The 27,753-nt window shown below is 40.6% G+C and overlaps 1 protein-coding gene across 1 annotated transcript; it reads left to right on the plus strand.

Annotated features, from left to right (window-relative positions):
* Positions 1–509: 509 nt before the first annotated feature.
* Positions 510–3,156, plus strand: LOC310930276 (Golgi apparatus membrane protein TVP23 homolog A-like; the record flags this gene model as incomplete). Its single annotated transcript, XM_083893201.1, has 6 exons — positions 510–589; positions 1,741–1,885; positions 2,001–2,090; positions 2,658–2,783; positions 2,911–3,039; positions 3,130–3,156. 6 exons carry the CDS (start codon positions 510–512, stop codon positions 3,154–3,156), a joined length of 597 nt encoding a protein of 198 aa, XP_083749327.1.
* Between the last annotated feature and the right edge of the window lie 24,597 nt (positions 3,157–27,753).

Raw genomic sequence — 27,753 nt, forward strand, 5'->3', positions numbered from 1 at the left:
GTACGATCTTTTATAGCTCATTCCGACCGCGTGGCCTAATGGATAAGGCGTCTGACTTCGAATCAGAAGATTGCAGGTTCGAGTCCTGCCGTGGTCGTCACTTTTCATTTGTGTTTTTTCAAAATTTGATTGAACTGAAACTTCATTTTCATAATGACTGATCTATTTGCAATAATATAATAACGGTTATTTATTATTTGTAGCTGGTGTTGACACTGTGCCACGAAGGACTAGTAGTAGCGGTACATAGTGGACATGGTGGTGAAAGTACCGGCAGAGACTGAGGCAGTGTCGGGCTTATTTCACTGCAACACCTTGCTCCAGCCCAATAGTCCAGTGACGCTCTGCTCAAACGGTAACTGCGTTTTGCTTCATTCATCCATTGTCATGAAATAAAACAAACGATGCTTTTTGTCTCTCTTAACACACGGTGTTTATCTTCGCTAAAGGTGTGGTATTAAAATCATCCTGTGTGTGTTTGTGCGTTTGTCCTCGCTTCTAGTCAGGCGATGGCGGATGACACGGAGGATGTGGAGCTGGACTTTGCTGATGACGAGCAGGAGAGGGCGCGGAGAGGCGCAGTCATGAGGTGCACTGCAGGAAATATTATTATACGCTTATAATATTTGTGCGTTCTTTTCATTTGCACCCACATTGATTTGGGATCAGTCAGTTGAGGAATTTGCGACCTGTCATAGTTCAAAATTAAATAAAATAAAATAAACAATTGCAGTGACCTAAGTGGACATTTTCCACACATACAGGGTTAATTTCCTTTTATAGTTAATGCAATTATAATAGCAAGTCCCCTTGTCTAGTTTAGTGTTCTCACAGTTTAGGGTCATTCATCCAGAGGTTCTAAACCAGGGGCCCTGGTCCCAGCTGGGGGGGCCCCAAAGCTCCATGGGGGGGATCATGAGGGCCTTTTGATTTCAAGGTTATAAGAACTGATGTGTAGAATTTAGAGCATTCATTTAATTTTTGGTGGGTAAAACAACTCCGTTTAAGGGTTGCACAAAAAAATTTATTCACTGAAGTGAATAAGTCAAGAACAACAGCCTTTGTTTGTTTGATATCATTTGGGAATTGTTGGCTTATTTTGTCAAGTGGCAATGAGTATTCTTTGTCCATTAGTGAGAAATACACAACATAAAATCAAAAAAGTCAACACTCTGGCTAACCTCACTCTCATATTTCATAGTTGGTTTGACCTGGAGCTGCAAGTTAAAGCAGAGATGCTAAAAGGCAGTGTTAGACACATTTTAGTACTATTCAACAAAACATCTTGTTGTCTTGTTGTCAACAACAATCAACAATCATCTTGTCAACAACAATCATCTTGTCAACAACAATCATCTTGTTGTCAACAAAATGTCTTGTTGTTTTTAGATATTGTGATGCATAAATACGACATCTTAGAGACTGATAAAGTGTGTAACATAACCTTAACCTTAGGGTTTATCTGCAGACAAGTAGGTATTCACTTTTCATTGCACTCAAGTCCTTAAAATGTTAAAAACTAAAAGTCGAAGAAGCTGTATTTCTCAAAAAGACGGGCTTAGGATATATACAGTCTCAGAGCGCTCATGAAAACCAGGCTAATGTCTTTATGATAGGGAAATTACAAAAACACAAAAAATAAATGTATTTAAAAAAAAATATTTAATACCTTGCTATTTCCACAGAAAAGGTTTTGGAACCACTGACCTCTAATCTGAAGTGATTTTTCTGACATTGCAGACACCCCCTGGCCTCCTTCTTCCACCTGTTCTTCCGAGTGGTTGCCATTGTTGTCTATGTGCTCTGTGACTGGATCAGCAAGAACTTTGCGTCATGTTTTGTCCTGATCATCACTCTGCTTTCCTTTGACTTTTGGTCCGTCAAGGTGAGAGGTCCATTAGGTTTCCCTCCTCTTTCTCTTCCTGTTCTACACACTCCGTAGATCGCTTTATTTTCTTCCTCGTCACCTCGGTTCCTACAGTTGTCCTGTGTTGTTTCAGAATGTGAGTGGCAGACTGTTGGTGGGACTGCGCTGGTGGAATCAGATCGATGAAGATGGACGGAGCCTCTGGGTGTTTGAGGCCAGAAAAGTGAGATTGTCTGTGGATCCTCTCTCTGTGTGTGTGTGTGTGTGCGTGCGTGCGTGCGTGCGTGCGTGCGTGCGTGCGTGCGTGCGTGCGTGTGTGTGTTTGTACTTGTTTCTGTTACTTTATTAGGACCTTTTGTGGTACAAACATTGACTTTTTTCATGATCAGTAGTCCTCATGGCGACCAAAACCAGGAACTATTTTCTGAGGAACTGGTTAGGTTTAGGACTAAGTTCTGAGTTGTGATTAGATTTAGGCTAAAGCTAGGGAGAGAAGGTTAGAGATAAACGAATGTCCTTAATAGGATAGTTAAATTCTTGTGTCTTTGTGAAGACCAAAAAACAAATAAACCATAGGGAGCGAGGACATTTTGGGTGGACCTCACATTCTGTCACTCATTAAAAGGGCTTTTTGAGGGTTAACATGTGGCTTTAGGGTTAGGGTTAGAATTGGATTTAGGTTAGGGCTAAGAATTTAGTTGTGTTGGTTAAGGTTAGGGTAAGTTCATTATGTCTATGAGTGTCCTTACTGTGATTGCTGTGCAAATGTGTGCGTGTGTGTGTTGTACAGACCCCCGGGGGCAACACTGGGACAGAGGCAGAGGAGAGGATATTTTGGCTGGGTTTAATCATCTGTCCTCTCATTTGGACATTCTTCTTCTTCACCTCTCTCTTCGATTTGAAGATTAAATGGCTGGTGAGACACATGTTGCTCTGACACATGAGCGTGCCCTGCCTACCTGTGTCACATCATTTACTCATGCACTTGCCCATTCATGTGTCTGTCTGTCCATGGATCTGTCTCTCTCTCTCTCCCACTATAGTGTCTTGTTGTCGCCAGCATTTCCCTCCAAGTGGCGAACCTCTATGGATATCTACGCTGCAAAGCAGCAGGAAAAGATGGCCGGCCTCCAGCCGCCCACTCTTTCCCGGGACAGCACCTCCTGCAGCGTGTGAGTGACAGACTGCAGCATTCAGCCTGGACATTTTGTCCTGCTCATTTATGTTGAACGTGAGCTCACATATCATTTGTCCTCTTCCAGCCGGACATCATCTTTGGAATCCTATGATGACTGCCGCTGCTACCACAGCCTGTGTGTGTGTGTGCGTGTGTGTGAGAGAGACTGCATCTACTTGAATGGCCATGTGCCTTTGTCTCCTGCTGCTGGACTGACTGACTGCTCACATGTTGTCCAGGATTCAGTCTGTCTGTTGTGTCAATAAAAGAGAAGTGCATTTAGCATTTCGTCCCACGCTCGCTCAGTGAATTTATTGTTGTTGCTTGAACACATCACATGTTTGCAGGCTTAAACATGAGCAGGATTTGTTGAGTAGTTTGTTTCTGTTTCAGTGAACGTCACTGTGCACACACACACCTGCATTATGAAATCACAGCTATCCCAGTAAAGGATTTCTGTTGCGCTATAGGTTATTTCGTTTCTTTGCGTTTAACAGTTAAGTATAAATTGATCACTCAAATGATACTGTTGAGTCTGTGCACACAGCTCAAAACACTAATTTCAAGACTATTTAGTGAGACAGATTTAGAGTTGGGATGCAGAAGGAGTTTGGACTTTTTGTTCAAGTATTCTCACGGAAATCTGTTCAAATTACATTTTTATTCAAACTTTTCAGGTCTGGAGACTCAAATGACTCTTGACCATGGCTCCTGGTCTCATGGCCAGCACTTGCCATTTGGCCTCAAAGACCCTTTATCTGGTCAAGAGTGCTCACTCTGGCTTCCAGTCAGTGAAACTGTGGAAAGAAACGAGCAGGAAGTCATTCTCTTCTGCACTTACGTATTGTCTAAACTTACAATAGCCTATAGCGGTGCATGGACACAATGCCCCAACACCAAATTGTCCCAGTACATCGTAGAATGTAAGAGAAAACCTGAAAAGCTTCTTTATTTTATTATTATTACATTCAATATCTTGAATTTAATAAACATAGTGTTCATATTATATCTTTAAAAACACTACAATAATCAGGCTTGAACATTCCTGGCCGGTACTGTGTGAAGAAAATGTAGCCTCCATTCACAAAAAGAATTCATAATTTAAAATCAGTCCTGCTTCGCTGCCTTTAGAGATTCTGTAGAGACGTCTCTCATTTTTGATTGCTGTGCTAAAAGGTCAAACTGGTCAAAATGTACATAACACTGTAGTGGAACAACACACGGCGATGAGTGGAGTTTTTTTTTTAGACAATGCCAATACAGCATGAGAAAACTGCTAATATGTTGGCTATGGATTCTGAAACACACTAAAACTAAAATGAATTTGTCATTTCATGACTTGTCAGGGAATATAATGTCACAGTCTGGCTGGCTAGTGTTCTAGTCTGTTTAACATGTGTGCACAATTAACACGTTAGTTACTCTATTAAAAAAAGATCATATATATACAGGTGTGCAGGGATTTGGATGTTAGGTTAAATAGAATGGAATCATTTTATTGAAATGATGAAGCTGGATGATGAACTTTCAATCCAAACTTTTATTAGACTGCTAACAAACATGCATACATTTGAGCTACTAAACTACATAGACATGGATCATTTTGTTCATGTAAGCCATTTTCATTGTTTAACACTGGTAAGAAGAAGAGCAAACAGCAGGTGCTCAGACTTTTTATTCACATAAAAGATGAGAAAAGGAGACTGATGCATTCACATGAACAAAATATGTGTCCACTCGTGATTGGATATGGTTAAAGTCAGCTTCATATAGTAATATTAGTATTAAATAGTAGGCGTGTTCAAATATCAACCCACATGTTGGAAAATACAACCATCTCGACAATCACAACACAAGATAATAGAGCAAATATCTTAAAAAAAATAAAATAAAATAACTTTAAAAAAGGCTGAGCAATAATGTCAAAGATCCACAAAGGACCAACAACGAGAGGAACAGAAAGTAAGAAATGTCCATGCTTCGCAGACTCTATTTACTTCATGATGCAAAACGTAAATTCATTTAATTCATTCATTTTTTAAATGTTGGTAATAAATATAAATGCATGTATATGTATATATGTACATATGTACAGCAAATGTGTTAATGCCACAGCAGAGTCTTTGCGACACCGGGAACGAAGAAAGAAAAGGAAAAAAATATATATATGAAAACCACGCGGAGTGAGACCTCTTACTGTTCGCGTGCACTCTTCGGTGTCGGCGGACGCTGTGATTGGTGGACGCGGCGGCCTGCTCCTGCTATGACGTCAGTGCGGGAGCGCGTTGTGTGACAGTAGAGGAGGCAGCGCGCAGCCTGGAGGAGAGACAGAAAGCTGGAGGAGCGACGAGGATGAGGCTGAGCGCGAGCTGAGGAGGATGAGGATGAGGAGAGTGAAGTCACCACAGAGCAGCAGCTGCACTCATGTCATGTGGGAAAATGTGCACGACCTCGGGAGGACACTTGTTTTTAATCCACGACAAAAAAAAAAAAATAGGTAAGAGACGCGTCACATTTTCACCTGCGCACAATCTCCTCCCCTACAATGTCCATGTGTCTTATGCAGACATTATTAGTATTATCACTTTTATTCTTATCATTATTACTGTTGACATGTTTAACCAAAAAGAAACGCCCATTGTGCGTAATTTGGTGTTTTTGCGGCTGATTTAAAGAAGACAAACGCTCTTGTCATTGTAAGTGTAAAGTGCTGGAATATTACACTCGTGCTCCTCAGGCCTGAAATATTATGACCACAGTCACAAATTGGTTTGTGTAATAGCCTGTGCGGATAATCCTGCATGTGATGTGTGAAACAGTGCAGTTTGAGAAGAAGTAGGCCAATCACAACTCTCATTAAAAGTGGGGGGTTCCGTTCCTTTCACCACCATCAGGAGCTTTAAAGAGCCGAGAGCAAATTAAAGCATTTTAAAGCCCAGCTTAATTTAGATTTAGGACATTTAAAAATAAGTACAGTGTGCTGTTGATCATGTAACCTGCTGCATCAGAGAGCCGTGTCTTTTTCTATTTGTCTCAGGTTCATAGTCATGGTTATTGTTTCATGCTCTTATTTATTTTATTTTTTTTTACTTTGAGAGATGATGTTAATCATTTTAACACAGTGTAAAGCTGTAAAAAAAATACACAAGGAGAAAATATCTGGAAAAAATACACATTGTAAATATTGAGGAGTCTCCTTTATCAAGTGTGTCTTAATGCATAGGATCTTGTATGCTGTATTTTGTTCCTGAACATTATCGTTACATGTGTTTTAAGTAACACAGCTCAGTGTGTGCAGGAGCATGTTTTTGAATGCAGCCTGAAACACGTGCAGTGTGTGAATGATGTTGGAAATGTGCCACAGATTTTATTATTCTACTTATATTCTGCTTATTATTCTAATATATATATATGTATATATATATACATATATATATATATATATATATATATATATATATATATATATATGAACTATTATCTCCCACATAATTATACTATTTCAAATATTATTTTCTATTATTAGCCACATTTTTAATCTGTTTGTTTTACATATTTACAATACAAAAAAATGAAATGTACATGATGCTGAAAATGTAATGTATAATTAGGTCAGCAGTGATCAGGCCTTCAAGCAGGCACTTGATCAATCGTGACTTGAACATTTAAGATCAGTAAATGTTTGATAATGCGGCTTTGCCAGCAACATCTCTAGCTGTGAGTCGAATGTAATTTGAAGGATTGTCCTCAGTTGTTTAGCTGCGATGGACAGATGCTGCAGATGTTTTCACATGTCATCTATCCTCTCTGTCTCTCACTCTAGATCATGCAAGTGTGGCGTCGGCCTGCTGGAGAACAGGATGTGACAGTGGAGGTCTGTTTTTGTCTTTGGTTATCTAGCTGTATGAGTGTTAAATACCTGTCATAAAGCTAGATAACCGAAAGTAAAAATGGCTTCCGTAACGTTGGGAACCACTCTGGGTTTTAAAGTCACCACAGTGGATTTTGACTTTCACCTCACAAAGGTAAGAACTTGTTTTTCTTTAAAATGTGTTCACAAAGGACCACAAAGTGACTAATGCTAATACAAAAGACCAAATAATACATATATATATTTCATTCTGTTTTATAATCGTTTACAGACTCTTCCGTTTTTACATTACACTGTTTTAAATAAGCAGATAATTTGACACTTAATGAAGGAAAGAGTGAAATTGCAGGCAGTCGGATTAGACTGCATGTCTTTGCTTTGTGCTCTTTTAATCTCACTCAGATTATAACGATGCGTGTGAACGGCCTTTAGGGTCCAGAGTCTGGATCACATTTAGGGCCAAGTCTGTTCAGACTCTGCTGAAATGGTGCTGAATCCTAAACAACTACTGATTTTTTTTTTTCATTCTCCAAGAAACATGCACGAGAGCTGAGATTTCGATTGAGAATTTTGCAGAATGAACTAAACAGCGGCGTGATTATCAGCGTTGGTCGGGTTGCAGCAGGCCTCGTTCACAGCAGACATTTTGATTGTCATCGACATTAACAATGGCTGCCATCTATTTCATTTGTCCCTGCTGCATGCACAGTGTCAGAGCAGCTGATGGAATTTAGCCATCATTTTTGTTATTCGGTGTGTCATTTTATCTCTCATCCTGTTAAAGAACAGTAAAGAAAGTAAAAGAACAAAACATTTGTCTTATTCAATATATTTGTGTCAGCCTTTTGCCTTTTTAAAATTATTTTTTACTGGCACCCTCATGGCATTCACCCTCACAATTTTAGCGATGGGTTCAACAAGAGTTTCTTAATTTCTTGTGGTCCTTGTGACGGATACTTAAGCACGGTTTCCTTTTTCCATCTTATAGTTTCATTCATTTTCAGGAACATATTTCAAATATCACTTGAAACCTTTTGTTTACCGATGAAAGAAAAGAGAATGTCTGCACGAAGACTAATAATGCATTTTGAGTGGTGTAGCACCCTACACACACACACACACATGCACACAGACTTAGCTTCTGTGTTTAAAGCCTTTGGGAAACATTGTGTATCTCCTCAATGAGAAGGCCAGGGCCATCCTGTAGTCCTGAGCTGAACCACTTTAACCCAGTACTTGCGCAGCAAACGCTCGGCACAGAGAATGCCACCAAAGCCTGAAGAGCACCAAAGTGAGATGAGAGTTTTCATTCACTCTGTTAACTACCTTTTTGCAGCGGAGCTCGCTGTCAAACAGGGCTAATTGCTTCATTTCACTGCGAGATACTGGATATGTGAAAAGGCCTAGGTCAGAGTCTTTTTCCCCGAGTTTTCCCTGTCACATGCCTCCTTAATGAATGGGACTAAAAACACTAAAGCCTTTATGTGTGGGATGGGCCAAGGCATCCTTGTTTCAACCTGTGTATGTCTTTAATGGTTCTTTTCATGCTGTTATTGTAGCCAAAACACACAAAAAGGACTCTCTGAATGAGCACAACCACAACCACACGTTTAACTCACCAAAGGTCCAGAATGTGAAATAATTTTCATCTTTTTCCCCCCGTGTCTCCTCTCTTTTGTCTTCTCTTCTTCCAGGTTTTCTATTAACGTCGCTGAATGATGGGCTTTTCCTGAAACGATGGTATAACCCTCATTAAAAGCAAACGAGGAGAGAGAGAGAAGGAAACGCGGTCACCCCGGAATTGCCACCTCCTCCTCCTCCTGCTTCCTCTCCTTCACCCTTCTTTTACCCTGCAGCCTCTTATGCCATCTGCACTGCCAACGGGGAACACTTGCCCGTGCCAGGAGGCGGAGAAAGACCCTGCCAGTTCCCTGGAGTATGGGCGCACTCAGAGGAGCCATCTTGGGAGATGTTGCCGCGACACCTAAAATGGCTGGGCTTGGCATACAAGGTGAGCTGCATCATGGTTTTCTGTTGGGTACTGATGGTAATTGTGTTGGTTGGTGTGTGTGTGTTTGTGTGTGTGTGTGTGTGATTGGGGGGAAGGGAAAAAAGAGAAAAGATGTGGGAAAAAAAAAGAAGAGTTTCCCATTTCCTCCCCAGTCACACATGGCCTATCCCTTTTCTCTATCTTCTGCTACTGCTAATTAGCAGTTAAGGGGTGATGCGCGGGGAAGGGGGTGGTGGGTGAGGAACGGTGGTTGGTGGTGGGGGTTGGTGGGGCAGCAAACAAAATTAATGAGCTGGCACTGGTTGAGGGAAACCTGCCACCCTCTCTTGTCATGGTGCTTCTTTTACTCGCTGACGCTCACCAGGCAACGGTGTTACCGCCTTACAAACCTCGCCGGTTCTTTCTTGCAGGTTAGAAATGTTGTGGAATTTACGTAGAGATCATTTGTACAGTATCTTAACAGTTGTAAGCGAAGGAACAATATCGCAGTGAAGACGAAGATTTAATTTCCCCCGTATAAACAAAGGATATTTTACTTACAAAGCAGCGATAGAGCAATTTGTTTGATGTTGACGTTGATAGTCGACAAAAAACATTTAGTGGATTTGACTGTTCAGATCGGGAAAGGTGTGTGTTCACACGTGGTTCTGTATCTGTGGCCCACAGTAAATCAATTCACAGTTGTTAAAGCTGTATAACTGCACTCAGATTGATTACACCTTGGTCCTCAAGCCCTGAGACATTTAGTCTCAGCAATTTAATATTGATTACGATGCTCTCCGTGGTAATAGTGTTGGCATCAACTGCACACATATTAGGAACTGTATTTGATAGGCAGATGATCGGACTTCACTGATGCAAAGCAAAAAAAAAAAAAAAAAAAAACTTACACGACGGCAAATCAAACTGTCCAGGGTGTACCCCGCCTATCGCCCAATGTCTGCTGAGATAGGCACAGCACCCCCTGCGACCCTCTGGTGGAGGATGAAGCGGTAGATAATGGATGGATGGATGGACGGCAAATCAGGATTATTTTTTTGTTTATTAGGATCCACTATTGGTCACTGCATTGCAGCAGCTACTGTTCCTGGAGTCCATAAAAAAACTTACAATGTCAAAGACAAAGAGTGCAAATCTGCCCTGCTACGCCCTGTAACCACACACACACACTTACACACACACACCAGGGCTGAACAGATATTTTCAAATAAAAATTGCAATTTCAAACAACACAATTTACTCATCGAAAAGTCAGCAATTGAATTGTTTTTTTTTATTAATTTCTCTGTTTTGTCCCCATTCACCCCATACACTACATTAATATCAGAAACAGCTCAAATCTTTAGCTTCTCGTAGTTAACGTGTTGATGGTGTCTAATGCAGTTACTGTCCACTCTGTGTTAAATCGAAAAACACTGTAAATATTGCACACAAACGTGACCAAAAAAAGTTATGGTGCAGATCAAATCGCAATTGCAGTGAGTCAGAAAAATTGCAATGAGATATTTTAGCCGTAACACACCCCCCCCCCCCCCCCCCCCCCCCCCCCCCACACACACACACAAACACACGCTGTAGCCTGTAAACGGCCGGTGTCTCAACCTGAAGCAGAAAAAGAGAGAGAAGCACGTGAGCATGTGTGTGCAGAGCCAACATGTGCAGCTGCGGTGATTGTGTGTTAATGAACAGCACTATGCATTTTCACATTATCATTCAGCCCCTGTCTCTCTCTCTCTTTCTTTCTTTCTTTCTTTCTTTCTTTCTTTCTTTCTTTCTTTCTTTCTTTCTTTCTTTCTTTTTTTCTTTCTTTCTTTCTTTCTTTCTTTCTCACTCTCCCTCTCTCTGTCACTTCACACACCCAACTACACCCCCACCCCTTCAATAGCTGTTTAGTCGCCACCCATACCCCCAACCCCCCCCCCCCCCCCCCAAAAAAAGAGCCCGCTTTCCCACCATTGTGGGTGCTGGTGCTGCGGCGGGCCTGTGGTGGGGGGCAGGGTGGGAAAGACCCTCCAGACTAGACATGAGCAGATGCCTGAGACATTAGACTGTCGTGCAGATCACCAGGGTCGGGCGAGCCGCTGAGTTTAATGTGTGTGCTGTGCGGGTGTATGTGTGTTTGATATGTGGGGGGTGGGGGGTGGGGGGTGTTAGTGGTGGAGCTCTGGAGTGCCACCTGACTGTTCATTAGTCCATTCAGCCGCCACTGCGTGTCTGAAAGAGATGGAGATTCAGTTTTTTTCTTTTCTTCTTGCTAAATGAAAGTGATTTCACTGGCATTAGAGATGCATATGCCCAAACCCACGCCCTACCATACACACATTTTGCCCTTGGATTGTGTCAGAGGTGTAATATAATTTAATATTAACACCTGTATTTTTAATATTTATTTTTGTTATATTCACCATTGACAGTGTCTCTGTCATCAACCATGCACACCTTCTTCTCTCTTCAGTGTAGCTGCATGCACGTCTGTCCTTCATGCATGTGGACCTTACACGTTTGTATTACTTTCAGACAGGTATTATGAAAATCTGACAAGAAACGTGACGATACAGTCGTTTCACTGTGAATGACTCAGCTAAGGCGATGGGTGTGCCTAACAAGCTGAATGATGTAACCGGCGTATAATGATTATTAATGAGCCTTGTACTGTAGATGTGTGTAGGTGTGTGCAGGCCCACGTGTTAGAAGATGATTCCCTCTCTTCATTCATATAAAAGACTATGGGGCTGCCTGTGCTAACGCTGTTTGTGCGGCGCATTGCTTCGGGCAGATTTGACAGTGCAGGGAAAAGCAAGGTGAAGGCAGGGAATTCATCTTCGAGATACTGTAGCTCGCTCCGTCCTGGTGCAGGTGGTTAGAGTTCGAGGAAACAGAGGAGAGATAAGGGTAAAATGTAAAAAATATTGCTCTAAAAAAAACTACATATTGGAACATCAGGAAAGGGTTGTAGATGTGCACGTGCAGCACATGGGAAGCCATGTTTGTGTCATCGGTGTTACCTCCAGTGCATTTTTTTGCAGAGGAAGTTAGCACGTGTTAGCTTCTGCGGTGCCATGCGAGAGCGATTTGCAGCCACGAGGAGATAAGCATGGAGGGACCTGTGTATGTTAAAGAGGGAGGCTGCTCTGCAACTGTATTGCGAGAGCTGCAGCGACAGGCGACAGAGAGCGTGGCTCAAAGAGAGGCGGTGACGCTAGGCAAATTTGTCAGGGAAATGTATTCACAGTCAAACCGTCTGCTAGAGGAGCCCTCACTTTCACCAACGCTTTGTAAAAAAACAGCAACGACATTAATCATTTGTCAAATAACGACCTACGTCTGTAATTGTCACCTTTTTTGGAACATATTGGGGTAAGGGTGACGTATGATTTAAAGGGAGAAGACACAAAGTTATAGATCATGTGTCTAAAAAAAGGAACTGCTGTAGTTATTGACACCATCGAAGAGTCTTGTTTTAATCTGAGCTGAAACAAAGACAGTTTTCTGTCCAGAATGTCTTAAAAACCAGCGTCTGGACAGTGGGGTCAGCGGATTTGACACTACGTCAAGAGGATTTAGGAATTGAAAATCTCCTTGCATGCAGTCGATTCAGTGCCTTCAATGCTCAGTCTTTATTCTTCAAACCCCTTCCTCTTGTACATAAAAACAAAAGATTTAAAATGTGTTTCCCCTCCAGATACAAGGCGGAAAATACCAAATACCAGAACAGAGATGATTACCTTTCTCTTTCTTTCCCCTCTTTTTTCCTGTTAGTCATTATTAACTATGTATTGCTTTTGCTGCGTGAGATTTTCAGAGCAAGAAAATTATAATATGTGACACGATGAAGTGACAGGAGCCGGCGCTCACCACCCTTTCTGTGTGGGTGCAGCAGCGTAGCCATAGTAGCGATAAAATGTTAATACCATATAGCTCCTGGGTTACCTCTTTGGATTCTCTTCGCTATGTGTGGACACTATTAATGTTTAAGCTGCTCTGCTGTGATATATTTATATAAAGCCCAGCTCACGGGCCGCCCATAGTCTTGGATGAGGTCCAATGTGGGTCAAATGAGGCTCATCACGGCTCTTTAATGCAACTTTGGCCGAGACTAATCTAGCACAAAGCCCGATGGTAAGTATCTTAGTAGAAGATGGAGGGAAGTCTCTGCATCCCAGGCTTTTCAGATTACGTCTGTTGGCTGCGGTGTCCCTGAGTCGGGGTCTTGTATGCTCCAATCAAAATGGAGGGGAATTAGGTGTCTGAACCTTTAATACAGTGGGCCTTTGTAATCATACCAGGAGGAGGCGAGGTTGTAGGGTGAGGAGCATTAGGGGGAATCTGTTTTTGTACACATTTACTAACAGTACATTTATAGTAGAGTGACAAGGCAAGTGAAAGAGGAAATGCTCATGAAGACACTAGGTGTTATTTTAATCACAGTTATGTGGACCGTTTTGACATCGGATTGGGTGTACAGTACAACTCCATCACTCACTCAAAGTTCAAGTTCATGGGTGTAGCCACTCTGTCTGTGACCGGTCAGCGGGTTAAGGGAGTCTGTGGCCACCATGGAGTACAAGAGGAGGAAGAGGTGGTGGCGGATGGAGATGGAGGAGGAGGAGGAGGAGGAGGAGGAGGAGGGTGATGGTAAATAGCCTTTGACCTCTGTTAGGGTTGCTATGGGGAAGAGGCCGGCCGGCTCAGTAATGTACCACTGAAAAGGCCGAACTGTCAAGGTTGTCCAGCACACATCAACCCCCCCCCCTCCACACACACATACACACACAAACTCCCACCCATTCACACATACACACAGATGGCACGGGCCAGCTTGGGAAAGTTAGCTACAAGAGCTGCACTTTATGTTCATGAGACTTGTATTTCATTCTACCTTTAGAGTTACAGTCTTTTCATCAGATAATTCTCTCTCACATTCTCTCTCTCTCCCTTTGCTTATAAGACATCATCACTATAGCACTTGTCAGAAGAGCATGACTTTGCAAGTCTTTGCAGACAAAAGCGTTGACTCTTAAGTTCTTGAGTTCAGGGTTTAAATTATCATCATAGAGTACAGAACAGTGTTTCCGAAACATATAAGACACTATCCCGACCCAATTCACAATATTAATCATGACAAGAGAGAACTTTTCTGTAGCATGTCTAATATATAATATATATAGACATATGTATTTATTTATTTTTGAATATATATGTACATTATATGAAATATGTTCAGTAACATATACAAATTGCAAATATATCTAGTGACCAAGGGAGTCTTCAGGGAGGCTGATCAACTTGCATAATGGTTAATTGTGGGATCCCTGATGGACCTGCACAAGAAGAGCTTTGATTTGTGGTGAAATTAAGCTTCACATAAGCTTAAATACGCTATAGCTGTTTGGATAAATGACCTGTAGTGACATACGGACAAAATAATCTGTGACATTTCTGCGCCTGCATTTTAAAATGGGCGCTCGACGTTCAAGTGTCTGCGTGTCAGTAGCGGCCATGCAAATCCACTGATTGTAATATGTGCGTGTTTCCATGCTCCTCGGTAAATGTGTGAAAGTGTGGCCTCATTTAAGGTTGCATTCATTCAGAGGAGGGGTCTCGCCAATGAAAGCGTATTTGCATACGCTGCATGCCGTCTGCGGAGAGGGAGCAGTCAAAAAAAGATATCAGAGGTGGACAAAGAGAACGAGGACAAATCCTTCATTGTGGGCTTGGTGGGAGAAAAGGGCTTGTCTGAATTGGGGAGTGGGTGAAAATTGACAGAGAAAGAGTTTGGGCTGGTTCCCTGCGGGGATAAAAGCCTTAAGATCCCTCCATGCATACAGCCTGAAAATGGGAGAGAAGAACAACATGCAGAGCACAGGGGCCTATTTTTACAGAGCATGAAAAGGAAGTTTGTTTTAGTTAAACAGAAGCTGCTATTTCTGGTGTACGAAACTTAAAAAAAATCAGGCACAATTGCAAATCCAATGCTGTCAAAACATATTTTATTGGGAATAAGCAAAGAGCTTTGGGTTGCAGAATTATCATGGCCTTTTATATTATTGTTCTTGCATCGTATCTCTGTAGACTCGCTTTTATATGACAGTACTTTTATGTAGGGAGTTCATTTACTCTTTTTATGTGTTCTTTTAGCCTGTGGTCTTTTGGGTTTTTTGTTTTAATCTCTTTTATGGCAAGTGTTTGCTTTTTATTGACTGTTCAGCACTTGCAAGCTCTATAAAAGGAGATTTTAATTATTACTAAGTTTTAACTTTCTTTCTTCCTTCCATTCTTTTGTCTTTCTGTCTACTTTTCATGCAGAGTGCAGATGTTTATGGAGCCAGCTTTGATTCTCATGCTAATTATTGCCTCCATCATCGGGATCTGAGAGACTGACTCTGGCGCGAGGAACTCAACAAAATGCCAGTATTGGATTTTTTGAGAAACTCGTCATCTTCACGTTTCAACACAACACTGCGAGAGTGAAGAGAAACAATAGATTAACTGCTTAACAATGAAACCTCAACCTCTGTTATATATGACATGTATTTATTATAGAAAACGTCATAAAGAAGTTATTGTTCCCACTTTATTCATACTCAATGTATTTCCATGTTCATTTTCCAAATCATGACAAACTGAAATATTATGTCAAATTGTGCTAATTAATTTAAGTGATCTAAATGTTCTCATGTGAATGACATTTTTTGAAATAAAAATTATGAAAATCTTAATTCTTGGGGTGTTTTTTAATCTTAGGTAAGAAGACAAGCATGAAAAGGTGTAGAATTTACAGTGAGCGAGGCCTTCTCCGCTGTTAGAACAGGATAATGTGTGTGTGTGTGAGAGAGCATGTTTGACTGACCTCGCATTAAGTTTTAATTAGGAGGAGCAGATCGAGGGACGTGTGTTGAATCAGGGAGGGAAAGAAAAAGTTCATCAGCCACACACTGACCCAGGCCACTATTAAAATATACCATGAGATTTTCTTCATTGCCTTCATATTTTATTTATCAGGTAAATGTGATTTTACAAGCACACGCTGCATTTCTTCTCTGCAGTACTTGGCATAAAAAGCAAAGGCCTGAACTATAATGAAATAAAAGGACCAAACCGTTTTTTGTTCTTGTTTTTTTTTTTAAATAAGGATGTGCTGTTTCCTTAAAATCCATATGTATGATGATTACACTGAGGCCCAGTTTTGACAATTAATTGGGTTAGGGGATTACATGATGTCCTGGTGTCAGTCAGACCTCAAACAGTCCAACTGATGTGTGTCCGGAGTCAAACGACAGATGGACACGAGGACCAGTGTCAGCGAGGGATTATTTCTGTCTCTTTATGTGGAAACAACAACAACAAAAACCCAGACGATCAGTAAAGATAGATAGATAGATAGATAGATAGATAGATAGATAGATAGATAGATAGATAGATAGATAGATAGATAGATAGATAGATAGATAGATAGATAGATGGATAGATAGATAGATAGATAGATAGATAGATAGATAGATAGATAGATAGATAGATCTATCCCTAACTGAGCGCATTAAAACATAACATAAAAAAGATCCATTGAAATTAAACAAAAGACATCCTTGCTGTACATAACTGCACGAAACCAGCCATTAGAAATACATCATTAAAGCATATAGCATTATTTCATTAGGAGTGTCAGTAACAAGGACATTGCAGTAAAATTGTAATTAAGTGAGTCACTTAAGTTTGAACAGCATGTACAACAGCTCTCTCCCTCCTTTTCTTTCATCTAAATCTAGACTCAAACTGCAGTGGAGATGTCACTGGTAGAGTCCTACACTCAGGAATGTTTTCAATCCATCCAAACTCTACACAGGCTGATTTTGGTGATTAGTTCCCCTCTCTCTCTGGATGAATGGAAACCAATTAGTGAAATCAGCCTCTGTGGAGCCGGGGTGGAACGAAAGCCTGACTGTTCAAATGATTTTGTTAAAAAAAAAAAAGAAGAAAGTTCCACAGGCGTGATTTTCATCATTAAAATATTTCACATCCTGTTGCATTTACCCTATATGCTCTGCAAATATGAGCTTTACTCTTTTTTTCCCCCACTAACAAATATTAGAACACTCTATCGTGACGGTTTCAGTAACCCATCATCCTTCAGTCGGTAATTGCGCGAATAAGTCACTTAAGTTAAATATTGCTATTTGATGAGTGTGTCGTGAGGCGGGGCAGCTGGTCACAGATCGTGTTGGTGAAGTCCCTGCAGGTCAGCGGGGTTCAAGGGTCGTGACCTGGACAGTCCCCCAGAGGACAATAAACAGGCTGGAGAGAAGCTGAGGTCAGGAGCCCACTGCATGAGCCACAGTCAAAGGTCAAGGCCCACTAATTGAGTGGCCACTTCCTACTACTCCCAAGTGACCACTTGACTCAGATGGACAGGGAAGAGCAGGAGGAGGTCTATATGTGTGGGTTCATAAAACCTGGTCACGAGAAAAAAAAACTTACCTGTAACAGCAACAACAACAGCAGCTTTTTACAGAGAGAAATTAAAAAGAAATTAAATTAAAATCTACCTTCAGTAACAGTGAGATCTGTAGTCATTGTCTGTCTCATTATTAAATAAACATTGTTTCTCACCCATATCTTTTTGGAGCTGTGTTGAATAAGTCATTTGCTCTAGGGCAGGGGTCACCAACTTTTTTGAGTCAGAGAGCTACCTTAAGGGTAAAAAATAATATGGAGGGCTACCATATAATATTTTTTTGTTTGTTTACCATTTAAATGATTAATATTATGCATTCAACTGCATACACATTCCTTCCAGTGCTTACTCCTAACGATTACCAGTTTTTATAAACAATATCAAAGATATTTTACTGACAGATCATATGGATACATGCAAGTGAGGTGAAGTGAAGTGAGCCCGCGGGCACCGTATTGGCTGCCCGCGGGCTACCAGGTGCCCGCGGGCACCACGTTGGTGACCCCTGCTCTAGGGCATATAACTTATTCTCTCTTTTACAATAGTAGGGTTGTTTTTCTGGAGCCAGTATTTTGTGGTGGCCTTTTCACTTGCTGCCAGCAAGACCCTTCAAAGATAAATATCGGTTTTTACCCAATCCATCCGGAATGTTTCCAAACAAAGAACCTTTGAAATTATTTTTGCCACTTCCTTCCAGAAAATCTGAATTGAGAAGTTGTTTTAAAGTGTGTCAACTGTGTTTCCCCTTTCAGCGCACAGGCTGTACACAGTATATGATCAAGTTAGTGTTTTGTCTTGATGTGAACTTTGAAAGACAGTCATTTTATTTATAAACCTACTGTTATATACTGATATATTAATGTTTCATTAATTGACCTTTATGTGCTGCTACATATCCACACACGAGAAAATATCTGAAATTATTATATAATTACTGTTTATTGCATTGTACAGTATACATTTACGGCATGTTCTACTACTGTTCCCTGCCTACTGGTTTTTAGTGTCATATAACAGAAAATGCCTTTCCAGTTGTGTCTTCACTTCAATGATTTGTTTTGACACTATTCAGACTTTGTTATGGGAGTATAAATGTCAGTATATGTTGATGAATGACGGGTAAAATACTGGTTACTAATTGTTTACTGTAACTTAGAGTTATGCCAAATAATAAGCAGTATTTTTTTCTGTATAAACACTATAGTGTCCTGTAAATTCTCAGTAATAATGCCAAACACGCTCAGTCATTCATTCCCAGAGCGTTTTTTTTTTTTGTATTTATTAAATATATACAGTATATCATGGAAATGGCGGTTCCATCCAGTTAAATAATAAAATGGCAGTTACAAATATCACTTATGTTGCACAGATTCACACTTTGATTTTGGTTGCCATGGTTTGGCATCTATACAAAGTTTGAGGAACACTGCTTTAAGTTGAAAGTGATAATCCTATTCTACTGTGATTCAGCAGTAGCTTCATGTATAAATACAAGAGTGTTATATGATACTTGCACCTGATTATACGTATTTCACACCCCAAATTTGGCATTATAATGTGAATTGTCACCGTTAAATTTAGCTGAAATTTTTCATTCTTCATTTGACAGAAACTGAAGATTAAATAATTATACATAATTTTTTTCAACACCCTATATTGGGGCTTGTTTTTTTTTTAAACATTTGTATATATTATATTTTTCAGGAGCTGGGTCAGCTCCACAGAGGCCACCATTTTGCATCACTGTAGACAAACTAATCTTTTAACTGAAGGCTACACATGTTCTGGAACACACTTGGAAGGGAAGACTGAGCTGAGGAATATTACGCTGTAACGTGAATGTTGCACTGTAGTGAATTTTACACACTGGACCTTTAAAGCCTGTGAAATTCTGCCAATAATCAACAGTGTATGGACAGAGAGGCAGCACCTCACAGCACAAGCTGAGAAACCCAACACATTTTGGAGGGAAAGTTGGAGTTGGAGCTGTTTATGCCGTCCCAGTCCCTGAATGAGCTCTATGTGTATGATTCCCTTAGCATAAGAAAGGAGATGGGGCCTGTGAACTCCTCTGACACTGACCTTTCTCCAAGGATGTGAATAGTATCACTCAAGAGCTGCCCAGCAGCCTTTCAGCACGACCTCAGCCTCGCCCTCGCCTAAACTCCTAATCAGGCTGATTTAATGTATCCTACAAGTCCTTCCTCACTGGCCCAACAACACTGTCACTGCTGCAGCAGCCATTTACTGCACACACGCACACACATACACACACACACGGCCCTGGCTCTGGCCCCCCTGCACTTTAGGAAGAAGAGCCGGGTTTGAAATAACAAGGGGCCCTTTCTCCTTCTAAAAGAGTCTGCTTCTCTTTATAATCAAATAGGTCCTCAACCAAGGACCTGATGTTTAATCCAAACTCATTTTGATTTCGTAGTGTCAAAGTTTACAATAGGGAGGAGAAAATAAAACCCACAAATTCATTTACTTCAACAACATCCTTGATTTATTTTATTTCCTCTACATTTTGCTACGGGAAAACATTGCGGTTTCTTTTAAAAACGGTTCTAAATAAAAATGCAACCTGCATAACATCCTGTCATGTTGCACCTTTGTGAGTCAATTCTTGATATCTTTGTCTACATTTATGTGTGCATGTTTATTTAATTCAGTGCATGTGTGTGTGTACTTGTATTTGCCACCTCTTTAGGACCTTTGCTGGTACAAGCACTGATTTGTACTGTGGTTAAGTTCAAGTTAGGGTGAGTCATTGACTGGCTATGGTTCACACACTGGCTAAGGGCCACTTCAGCCAAAAAATATGCATTTAAAAAAATATATATTATTATTTTTTAAACAAATATCCAGAGATAAATGTGTTATTTGATCATCAGACAGTGTATCTGAGATACACAACATCCCACAACAGAGGAAGTTGGGAATGAAAAATAACACATCAATTATAACAGGTTTTATGAGTAAAATATCTGGAAAATTTCATCAAATCAAATTTAATCCAACTCTGTAATAGAATGTGAATTAAACAAACACATAAATGTCATAACTGATTTAAGTTTACTCTTATTGACCAAGTGGGAAAAAAAATGGGTGAAACATCCCTTTAAGGTCGCGTTAGGTGTAACTAAAGTGAAATGCGTGTGTATGTGTGTGTGTGGTCCAGTGCTGAAGGGACAGCGCCAACAAACTGATCCTGCAGCAGCTGAATTAACGGAAGTGACCACAGTTTCTCTAAAATAATCTACAGGTTTACAGATAACCACCACCAAATTACAAATAGATAATATGTTCTGTAATGATAAAAAAAAAAAAAGTTTACCTTCCTCTAAAATAATAATGTAAAGGTTGCATTGGCCTTTTAAACACTTACAGCACTTAGATATTTGAAGGAAATATTGACCATATTATTCAGGTATAATGAAACTTCAATAAATAAATAGAAACAGCAGCAAATAGGTAACAAAACAATAACAACTTCTATTAGAAGACACTCGTATATTTCGTTCCATTCTTCATTATTATTAATTAATTGTGTGCAGTTTGCTGTTATAAGTGAGAAATTACATCAGTGTTTACAGCTGTAAGGCGTCTCTTGATTGGTGTGTGATGTCGTGAGAGCCGCGTGTCCCGCCTCTCTCTCTCTCTCTGTGTGTGTGTGTGTGTGTGTGTGTGTGTGTGTGTGTGTGTGCAGCTCATTCCCACGCTGTAATACAGTTAATGGACAGAGGAGTGATGGAGTGATGAGACTCTCTCTGTCACCAGGTACTTTAACCTCACACTACCTAAAGAGGGCCTTAAAGCCATATAGGTAAACACGTCATTTTAATATTGTTAGTTTTAGTATTATTGTTAATAATATGTTGAAGGCGCGCTCGCAGATCATTTTCGGATTGGAATAATTATCAATGAAATGATCTACATTGTGTGCGCGCGTCTCCCTGGTGTTGTTTTTTTTTTTATTATTATTAAAACCAACAAATACAAACATGTTTACTGTTTTTCCCTAAACAGTTTCGAACAGCAGGACAAACACGCGCAACAACAAGTGTAAATTAATTTTAGAATAAATAAAAATACAAACATAAAACAAAACAGAAAACAAAAATTTAAATTAACCCTAACGTGGTAACGCGCGCGCACACACGCCGTTGAGTTACAGACAGCTAATAAACTGGTTAGACATTAATTTTTTATTATAATGAGATGATATTTTTCAATCAGACTCAAGACGGTTTGCCAAATTTTCTGGATAAAGAAAATTAACCACTTATAATCACTGCGTTTCAAATGTACATGACTGTAATTTTTTGGGGGGACCCATAAATGATCATTTTTATCATTGATATTATTCCAATTATTATCATTATTATTATTATTATAATTATTATTATTTACTGTAACACAATTAACATAATTTACACGTGGCCCTATCAAAAGGCTGTAGGGTGCAGGACACTGCACTGTGATTGAGTCATTTCTGACACAAACATTTAATTTATTGCTGTTCTTTATTATCTATATCATTTGATGCACATTTAAAATAAAACTATGTCCATAAATGAATGGACACACCCAAACCTGGCACTCGTGATCCTCTCCCTGTGAGTTTAAAAAGCAGGTGGCATCAGCTGATGGTCAAGGCTTTAAGGCCTAGTGCACATGAAATTTGGAGGCATTTTACTTCTTTGATCTGTGGTGAATATTGAACCATAGTGACCGAGGAGCGGAAAAGGTGCACACACAAACATTTAATGTGAGCTAAGTCCATCACACTCTAAAACTGTGAAATTAAGTCACTTATATAGTGTACAAGGAAAGATGGCATGACTGTGGATCCTCATGAGATTTTACATGTAATCATATTAAATGTGATCAGTCAGAAATGCATCTGTGTATATTATTGCAAAGACAAAAGGTGGAGGAAACAGGAAGCACAGAGTGTGCGTGTGTCTGAGAGAGAGAGGAGGGATGAGCCCACGTTGAGACACGTTCCTTGCTGTGCGCATGCTCTCATGACACATCAGAGCTGCTCTCTGTGTCGGTTGGCATTTTTCAAAAAGCCACGTGAGGCTGCAGCCGTTCCCTTCTCTCACAAATCTGCCATGGCATACTGAATGCTCGTCCGTGATTGGCCGAGGACAGAGGAGTGAATCAGCAGTCAAAGGTGAAATGCAGCACGACTGCATGGAGATGGCACGTAAAGTGATTTTCTTAATGAGTTAAAATAAGATCTGTAGCCACTGTGAAATGTTGACAAAAACATATGCGTGAACTGTCTAATTTGAATTTTATTTTATTGTTTTGATTCCACTCCTCATCTGGAGGCTGAAACAAAGAGACATAATCAAATATCAGCATTGTTTTTACAGTCTTCATAGGCCTGAAATATCTGGACGCGTCTCTGCAGGAATTTAAAGCCACATTCCAACAGGCTGATTTTTGGGCGATTTACCATTCAGCGTTTATATGGACACAAGGGACTCGAACCGTGTCTGATGTGTGGCTGCTGTGTTAGCCTTTGACCCCAGACTGTCTGGAGGGCCCTGGTGACAGAGTCAAGGTCAAGGGGAAGAGGGAAGGGGGAGGGAAGGCAAGGTAGGGGGTGAAGGGTCTGAGCAGCATCTGACGGCTGGAAGGGCTCCCAGTCTGGGAGAGCAGAAACCCAGACAGTCCCAGACGTCTATCTGAGGGGAGATGGGCGTTTGAGTGTGTGAACCCCTTTAGATCCACACATCCTACCATGTCTGCTCCCTCTCACCTCTGTGGCCCCGGAGGAGGAAACTGGTGGGGGGATCGCTGATGTCTAAAAAAAAAAAAAGGGTGGGGTGATCGTTCCCACACTGGAGGATGAGAGACACAAATCTGAATATCACTAATCCTTCAGATGCAGATGAAACACAAACCCACAGCCTTGAATTATCATTTTGAATTAAACCACATGCTGTCTCATTTATTCTTTATTCTTCCTTTTTGTTGATGTGCTTATTCACTAAAGTGAATTTGTACTTGCAAACCATAACCAACATAATTGTTTCCCTTATTTTACCAACAAGCCCTTGATTCTACACGTATAGCATTAAATGCACTTGTTTATCTCTTGCATGAAGTTTTTTTCGCAGAGAATTTTGCAAATTCAGAATTTAGGGACATCTTTTCAAAATGAAGGGCTATAAAACATGGTATATATAGAATATTTAAAGATTAAAGCAGACATAAAAAGAAACGTTTAAAAAGTATTTGAGGAGGTTATGAAAAAGAACACTGATTTTCATTCTTAGTCCCTCTGATTGATTTTGTATCCTGTCAAAGTTGAACCAAAAACCTTTTAAAATAAAATCTGGCTCCACCTTTCGCAAAAAACTGTAAAAAGCTGTGTATGCATTGAAGTATAAATAGAATCAATATATTATTGATATACATTTTTCTCTAAATATTTTTGCCCACTGTTTAAAGACAAGTATTAGTATAGAATATGAGTTTTCTGCTCACATGGATAATTAGTTACTTAAATGAAATCCTTACATTGACATTATATCAGATTCTGATATCAACCCAATTAAGACAACTTAGTCAAGCTCTTAATCAGCAATTATCTGATTAAGACATGGCAGCGCATTCTGATCGCATTTTCCCATTATTTAGACATGTATATATTTTAATCAGATTAAAGCCTAACTTTGTGTTGGAGTATTCACAACACCGAGTGTAATGCAGATGTGGGTCATAATCAGACTAAGCAACATGCATATGAATGGAAGATTCAATTCAAGCAGCTCATGTAAACATCATAATCTGATTAATGAGGTATAAGGATTATTGGTGCCTATGTGAAGGTAATTACTGTTAGTAATGCATGATTAGAACTCATATTCTGATCTGGATGTATGAATTTTTCTTTTTTTGCAGGTAGATCATTTTCATCATTATTATTAGAGAAGCATCACATCGCTGCTGCTGTCGCCAAGAGAACAGGCAATAATCTCACCGTCACATTATTACTGGTGATTACAAACAGAGGTAGCTCCCTCTACAGGTAATAAGCAGTGCCACTTTTATAGTGGCAAAAGCCTTGTTGGATTTCTATACCATCGCTACCACCACCCTGTTCACTGACCCTGCCAACCAACCTGACACACACACACGCACACACACACACACACGGGCCCCTTCCAGACCTCCCGGATGATCCGCAGTGGAGCGTGTAGCCACCTGTCAATCACCACATCTCAGCCACCTTAAGAGAGACATTTCGTCTGGGACAACGGCAGCCCGTCCCTCCCCATACATTCTGCCTCCCCTAGCAACCATGGCCGGATGACTGAGAGGCTTTGTCCCCTCACAACAGGAGTCTACCATTGAACCCCGAAGCCCGTAGCAACCAGGATTAGAGGGTGCCAGAAAGGGGGTCTTTTCTGTGAGACAGGGGTGAAAGCTCTGTTCTTGTCCCCGCGTCTGGGATTCATATCACGGGCCTGAATGGTGTCCCCTCCTCCTTTTAAATGCTGGTGTAACGGAGCGTATGAAGGGGCTAGTGGTGAGCGGATAGGATCATGGTTAATCTGCTGTTCCTCTCCACTGTGGTCTGACAGGGATACTTAAGCAGCCTGTGTGGACAGTTAGTGGCGTGGGGAGGCCTGGGTCACAACTGGGAGGTTCATCAGTGCAAGAAACGACATGGGTGTAGTGGCAGAAGAAGAACTTAGATCTTAAAATCAAGTAAAGGAATCACCCATCCATCAGCTGTTCTTAGGTCATCAGTCTATCTTAGGGCTGGTAAAAGTATACCAGCACAAGATTAGCAAGATGCACTTTAGGTGCCAACATCTACATTTGCTGTTACTGATGCCTCTGTTTGGTCTTCATGAACATATACATGTTGTAACATTATTTGTATGCTGCAATCATCTAAGCTCTGACAGATGAAGGAGTGTTTATGTGCAGGGCCTGACTGCAAATTGACACACAAACCTTTATTCTATGTGACAAAGTTAGGGACAGATTGCAATGTTAATTCACTTAAATATCTTTTTTGATTTTGTGAGGGCACTCAGTCTCCTGGCTCTGTGAGAGTGGTGAACTGCAGTCAGGTGTGTGTGGCACTGATTGTCGTTGATGAAGCCCAGGTGTGAGGAGTGTTCATATACTCTGAGTGTCCAGTGCTCTGTTTGTGCTCTCATTGTCTCACCTTCAGAGGTAGTGAGAGGTTCTCTCTGTGGCTTCTTAAGTTGTCTGTGTATCTATAAACACAAAGATAGAACTTTGAAGTGTGTTTGATGTCAATTGCCTGTTTCCCAGTGTATAACTGGTGTTGCTGGAGAGTTTGTTGTGACTTCAGCCTTTTTGGTTATCAAAAGTCTCCTGGGAAGACTTTGAGTCAGCTGCTTGGCATCGGTGGTTTAGTTCATAATTTTAGTGCTTTATTTCATTAAGGAAGCCTTAGTGGCGCAATAAAAAATTTTTTTATCCCTCTCCAATCTATCGCTAATGCGATTTTTTTTTTTTTTTTGTGGTTATCCTATGGGAAACATTTGAGACACCCATGGGTCCGCATCTGCGGAAACTATAAACTATTCTACAGTTGTGGCAATACTCGACTCTAGTAGTTTTTTTTTGTTGCTTTTCCATTAGTGATACCTGGTACTTTTTTAGAATCTACTCTGAGGAGGTTCCAAGCGAAATGAGCCAATGCTAAAATGTGACGTCTATGTGACGACTCCCGGCCACTGATTGGTCAGAGAGTGTTTGTTACTGGAGGAGTCGTGAGCGCGACGTCCTACGCAAGAATCAAACCGAACAATGCTGAACTGTAGATCAGTTATAAAGACTGAAAACATTTAGCAAAGAAATTTATACAATCTCAATATTTAACAAAGGAGTCTGGTGTATTTAATGACATCGCTGCTGAAAGCCGGCAGTGCTCACAACTCGAATCACAACCTGTTCAGTTTAGTGACTGTGCTCCGGTCATGCAGGAAGTACTGAACAAATCTTTTTACTTAAGTGATTCGAATGATTCCGTTAAGCCGAAAACAACTGCTTTGCTCGCCAGTAGTTTGTGTCACACTTTCACGCACTTGCACACTGTTGAGGAGGTACTATGAAATAAAGGAAAATAATGTGACTGATGCCAAGTAGTGCTATAACTAAAAAATGGAAAGTGTGAAAAATGTGTGAAAAGTTCAAAAGGGAATTTAGTTGGTCAAAGAACTACAATTTGTCATTTTCAAACATCTGAAAATTGGTTAGCACACAGTTTGGAAAGGGATCGCTAACTAGAGTATAAAATATGTCTGTAAATGTAAAATCTTCAATTGTCCATTACCTGCATCTGTTAAATAAAGCACAGCAGAAATAGAAATGAATTTAACATTATTTGGAGAAACACAAGAAAACCAAAAGTGAAACTGCACTCCGGTGTCGTCATCAGTGACTTCTCACCACTGGTGATGGGGACAGGACTGAAGATGGTGAGAATTACAGTTTGAGCTTTGTATTGGGCTTTAACAAAAAGGCCAGTCCACATCTATACAGTCAGAACAGCTTTGGAAGTCAGATGCACCTGCTGAGAAATAACCTTTAGGGGTCACTGAAGCTACACAGAACGTGAGCGGACTAAGCAGAGAGAGAAAAGAGTAGGGGCTTGAATAGTTTATGAACAGTTTTATGGACCTTTGGATGCCTTCAATAGAGGCTTTTACAGCTTTCTTTATAAGGGAGTGAACATGGATTCCTGAATACTTCTCTAACTGCTGCACCTCATAACTATAAAGTGTGAAGGTGGGGTTTAACTTCATAGAAACTGACATGTATCTATAAACTGCACCATAAAAAAGAACAGAATCATCATTACATGCTGCATATGATGTTGTTTTCTCAAAATAATGGCAAAAACATAAAGGAAAAAAGAACAGCTACAACCAGGTGCTGCAACACAACACGACCTCCCACATTGTATTTGTCAGCTGTCGTGCTCGGTTCATTTTTCATCACCACGCAGAGAAGATTACAAAACTAATCTTCAACCCACAAACAACATAGCTGGCATGCAGAGAAAACATGCTTTTCCTGGTATGTTCTTTATCATTAATGAGTGTCTCTGTGGCCCCCTCTCCTGTATGGGAGCGTGTTTTGTACGGCTCCCATTCTTAGCTCTCTTCCTGCGCCCTCTTTCCCACCCTCTCCTTCTCTGGACCTGTCAATCAAATATCATGATTGAGCCTCTGCGGCAGGCAGTCGGTCGTCAGCGGTGAAAGTGAGGCCTCATTCTCTGTCCGTCCCTCCCTCTTTTCATGCCCCCTTGCCTACTCAAGTTTTTTTCATCTCACTGTCTGTGGCCTCCTCATCATCCATCCCAGCG

Source organism: Microchirus variegatus (genome assembly GCF_963457635.1).
Source record: "Microchirus variegatus genome assembly, chromosome: 8".
NCBI lineage: Eukaryota > Metazoa > Chordata > Actinopteri > Pleuronectiformes > Soleidae > Microchirus > Microchirus variegatus.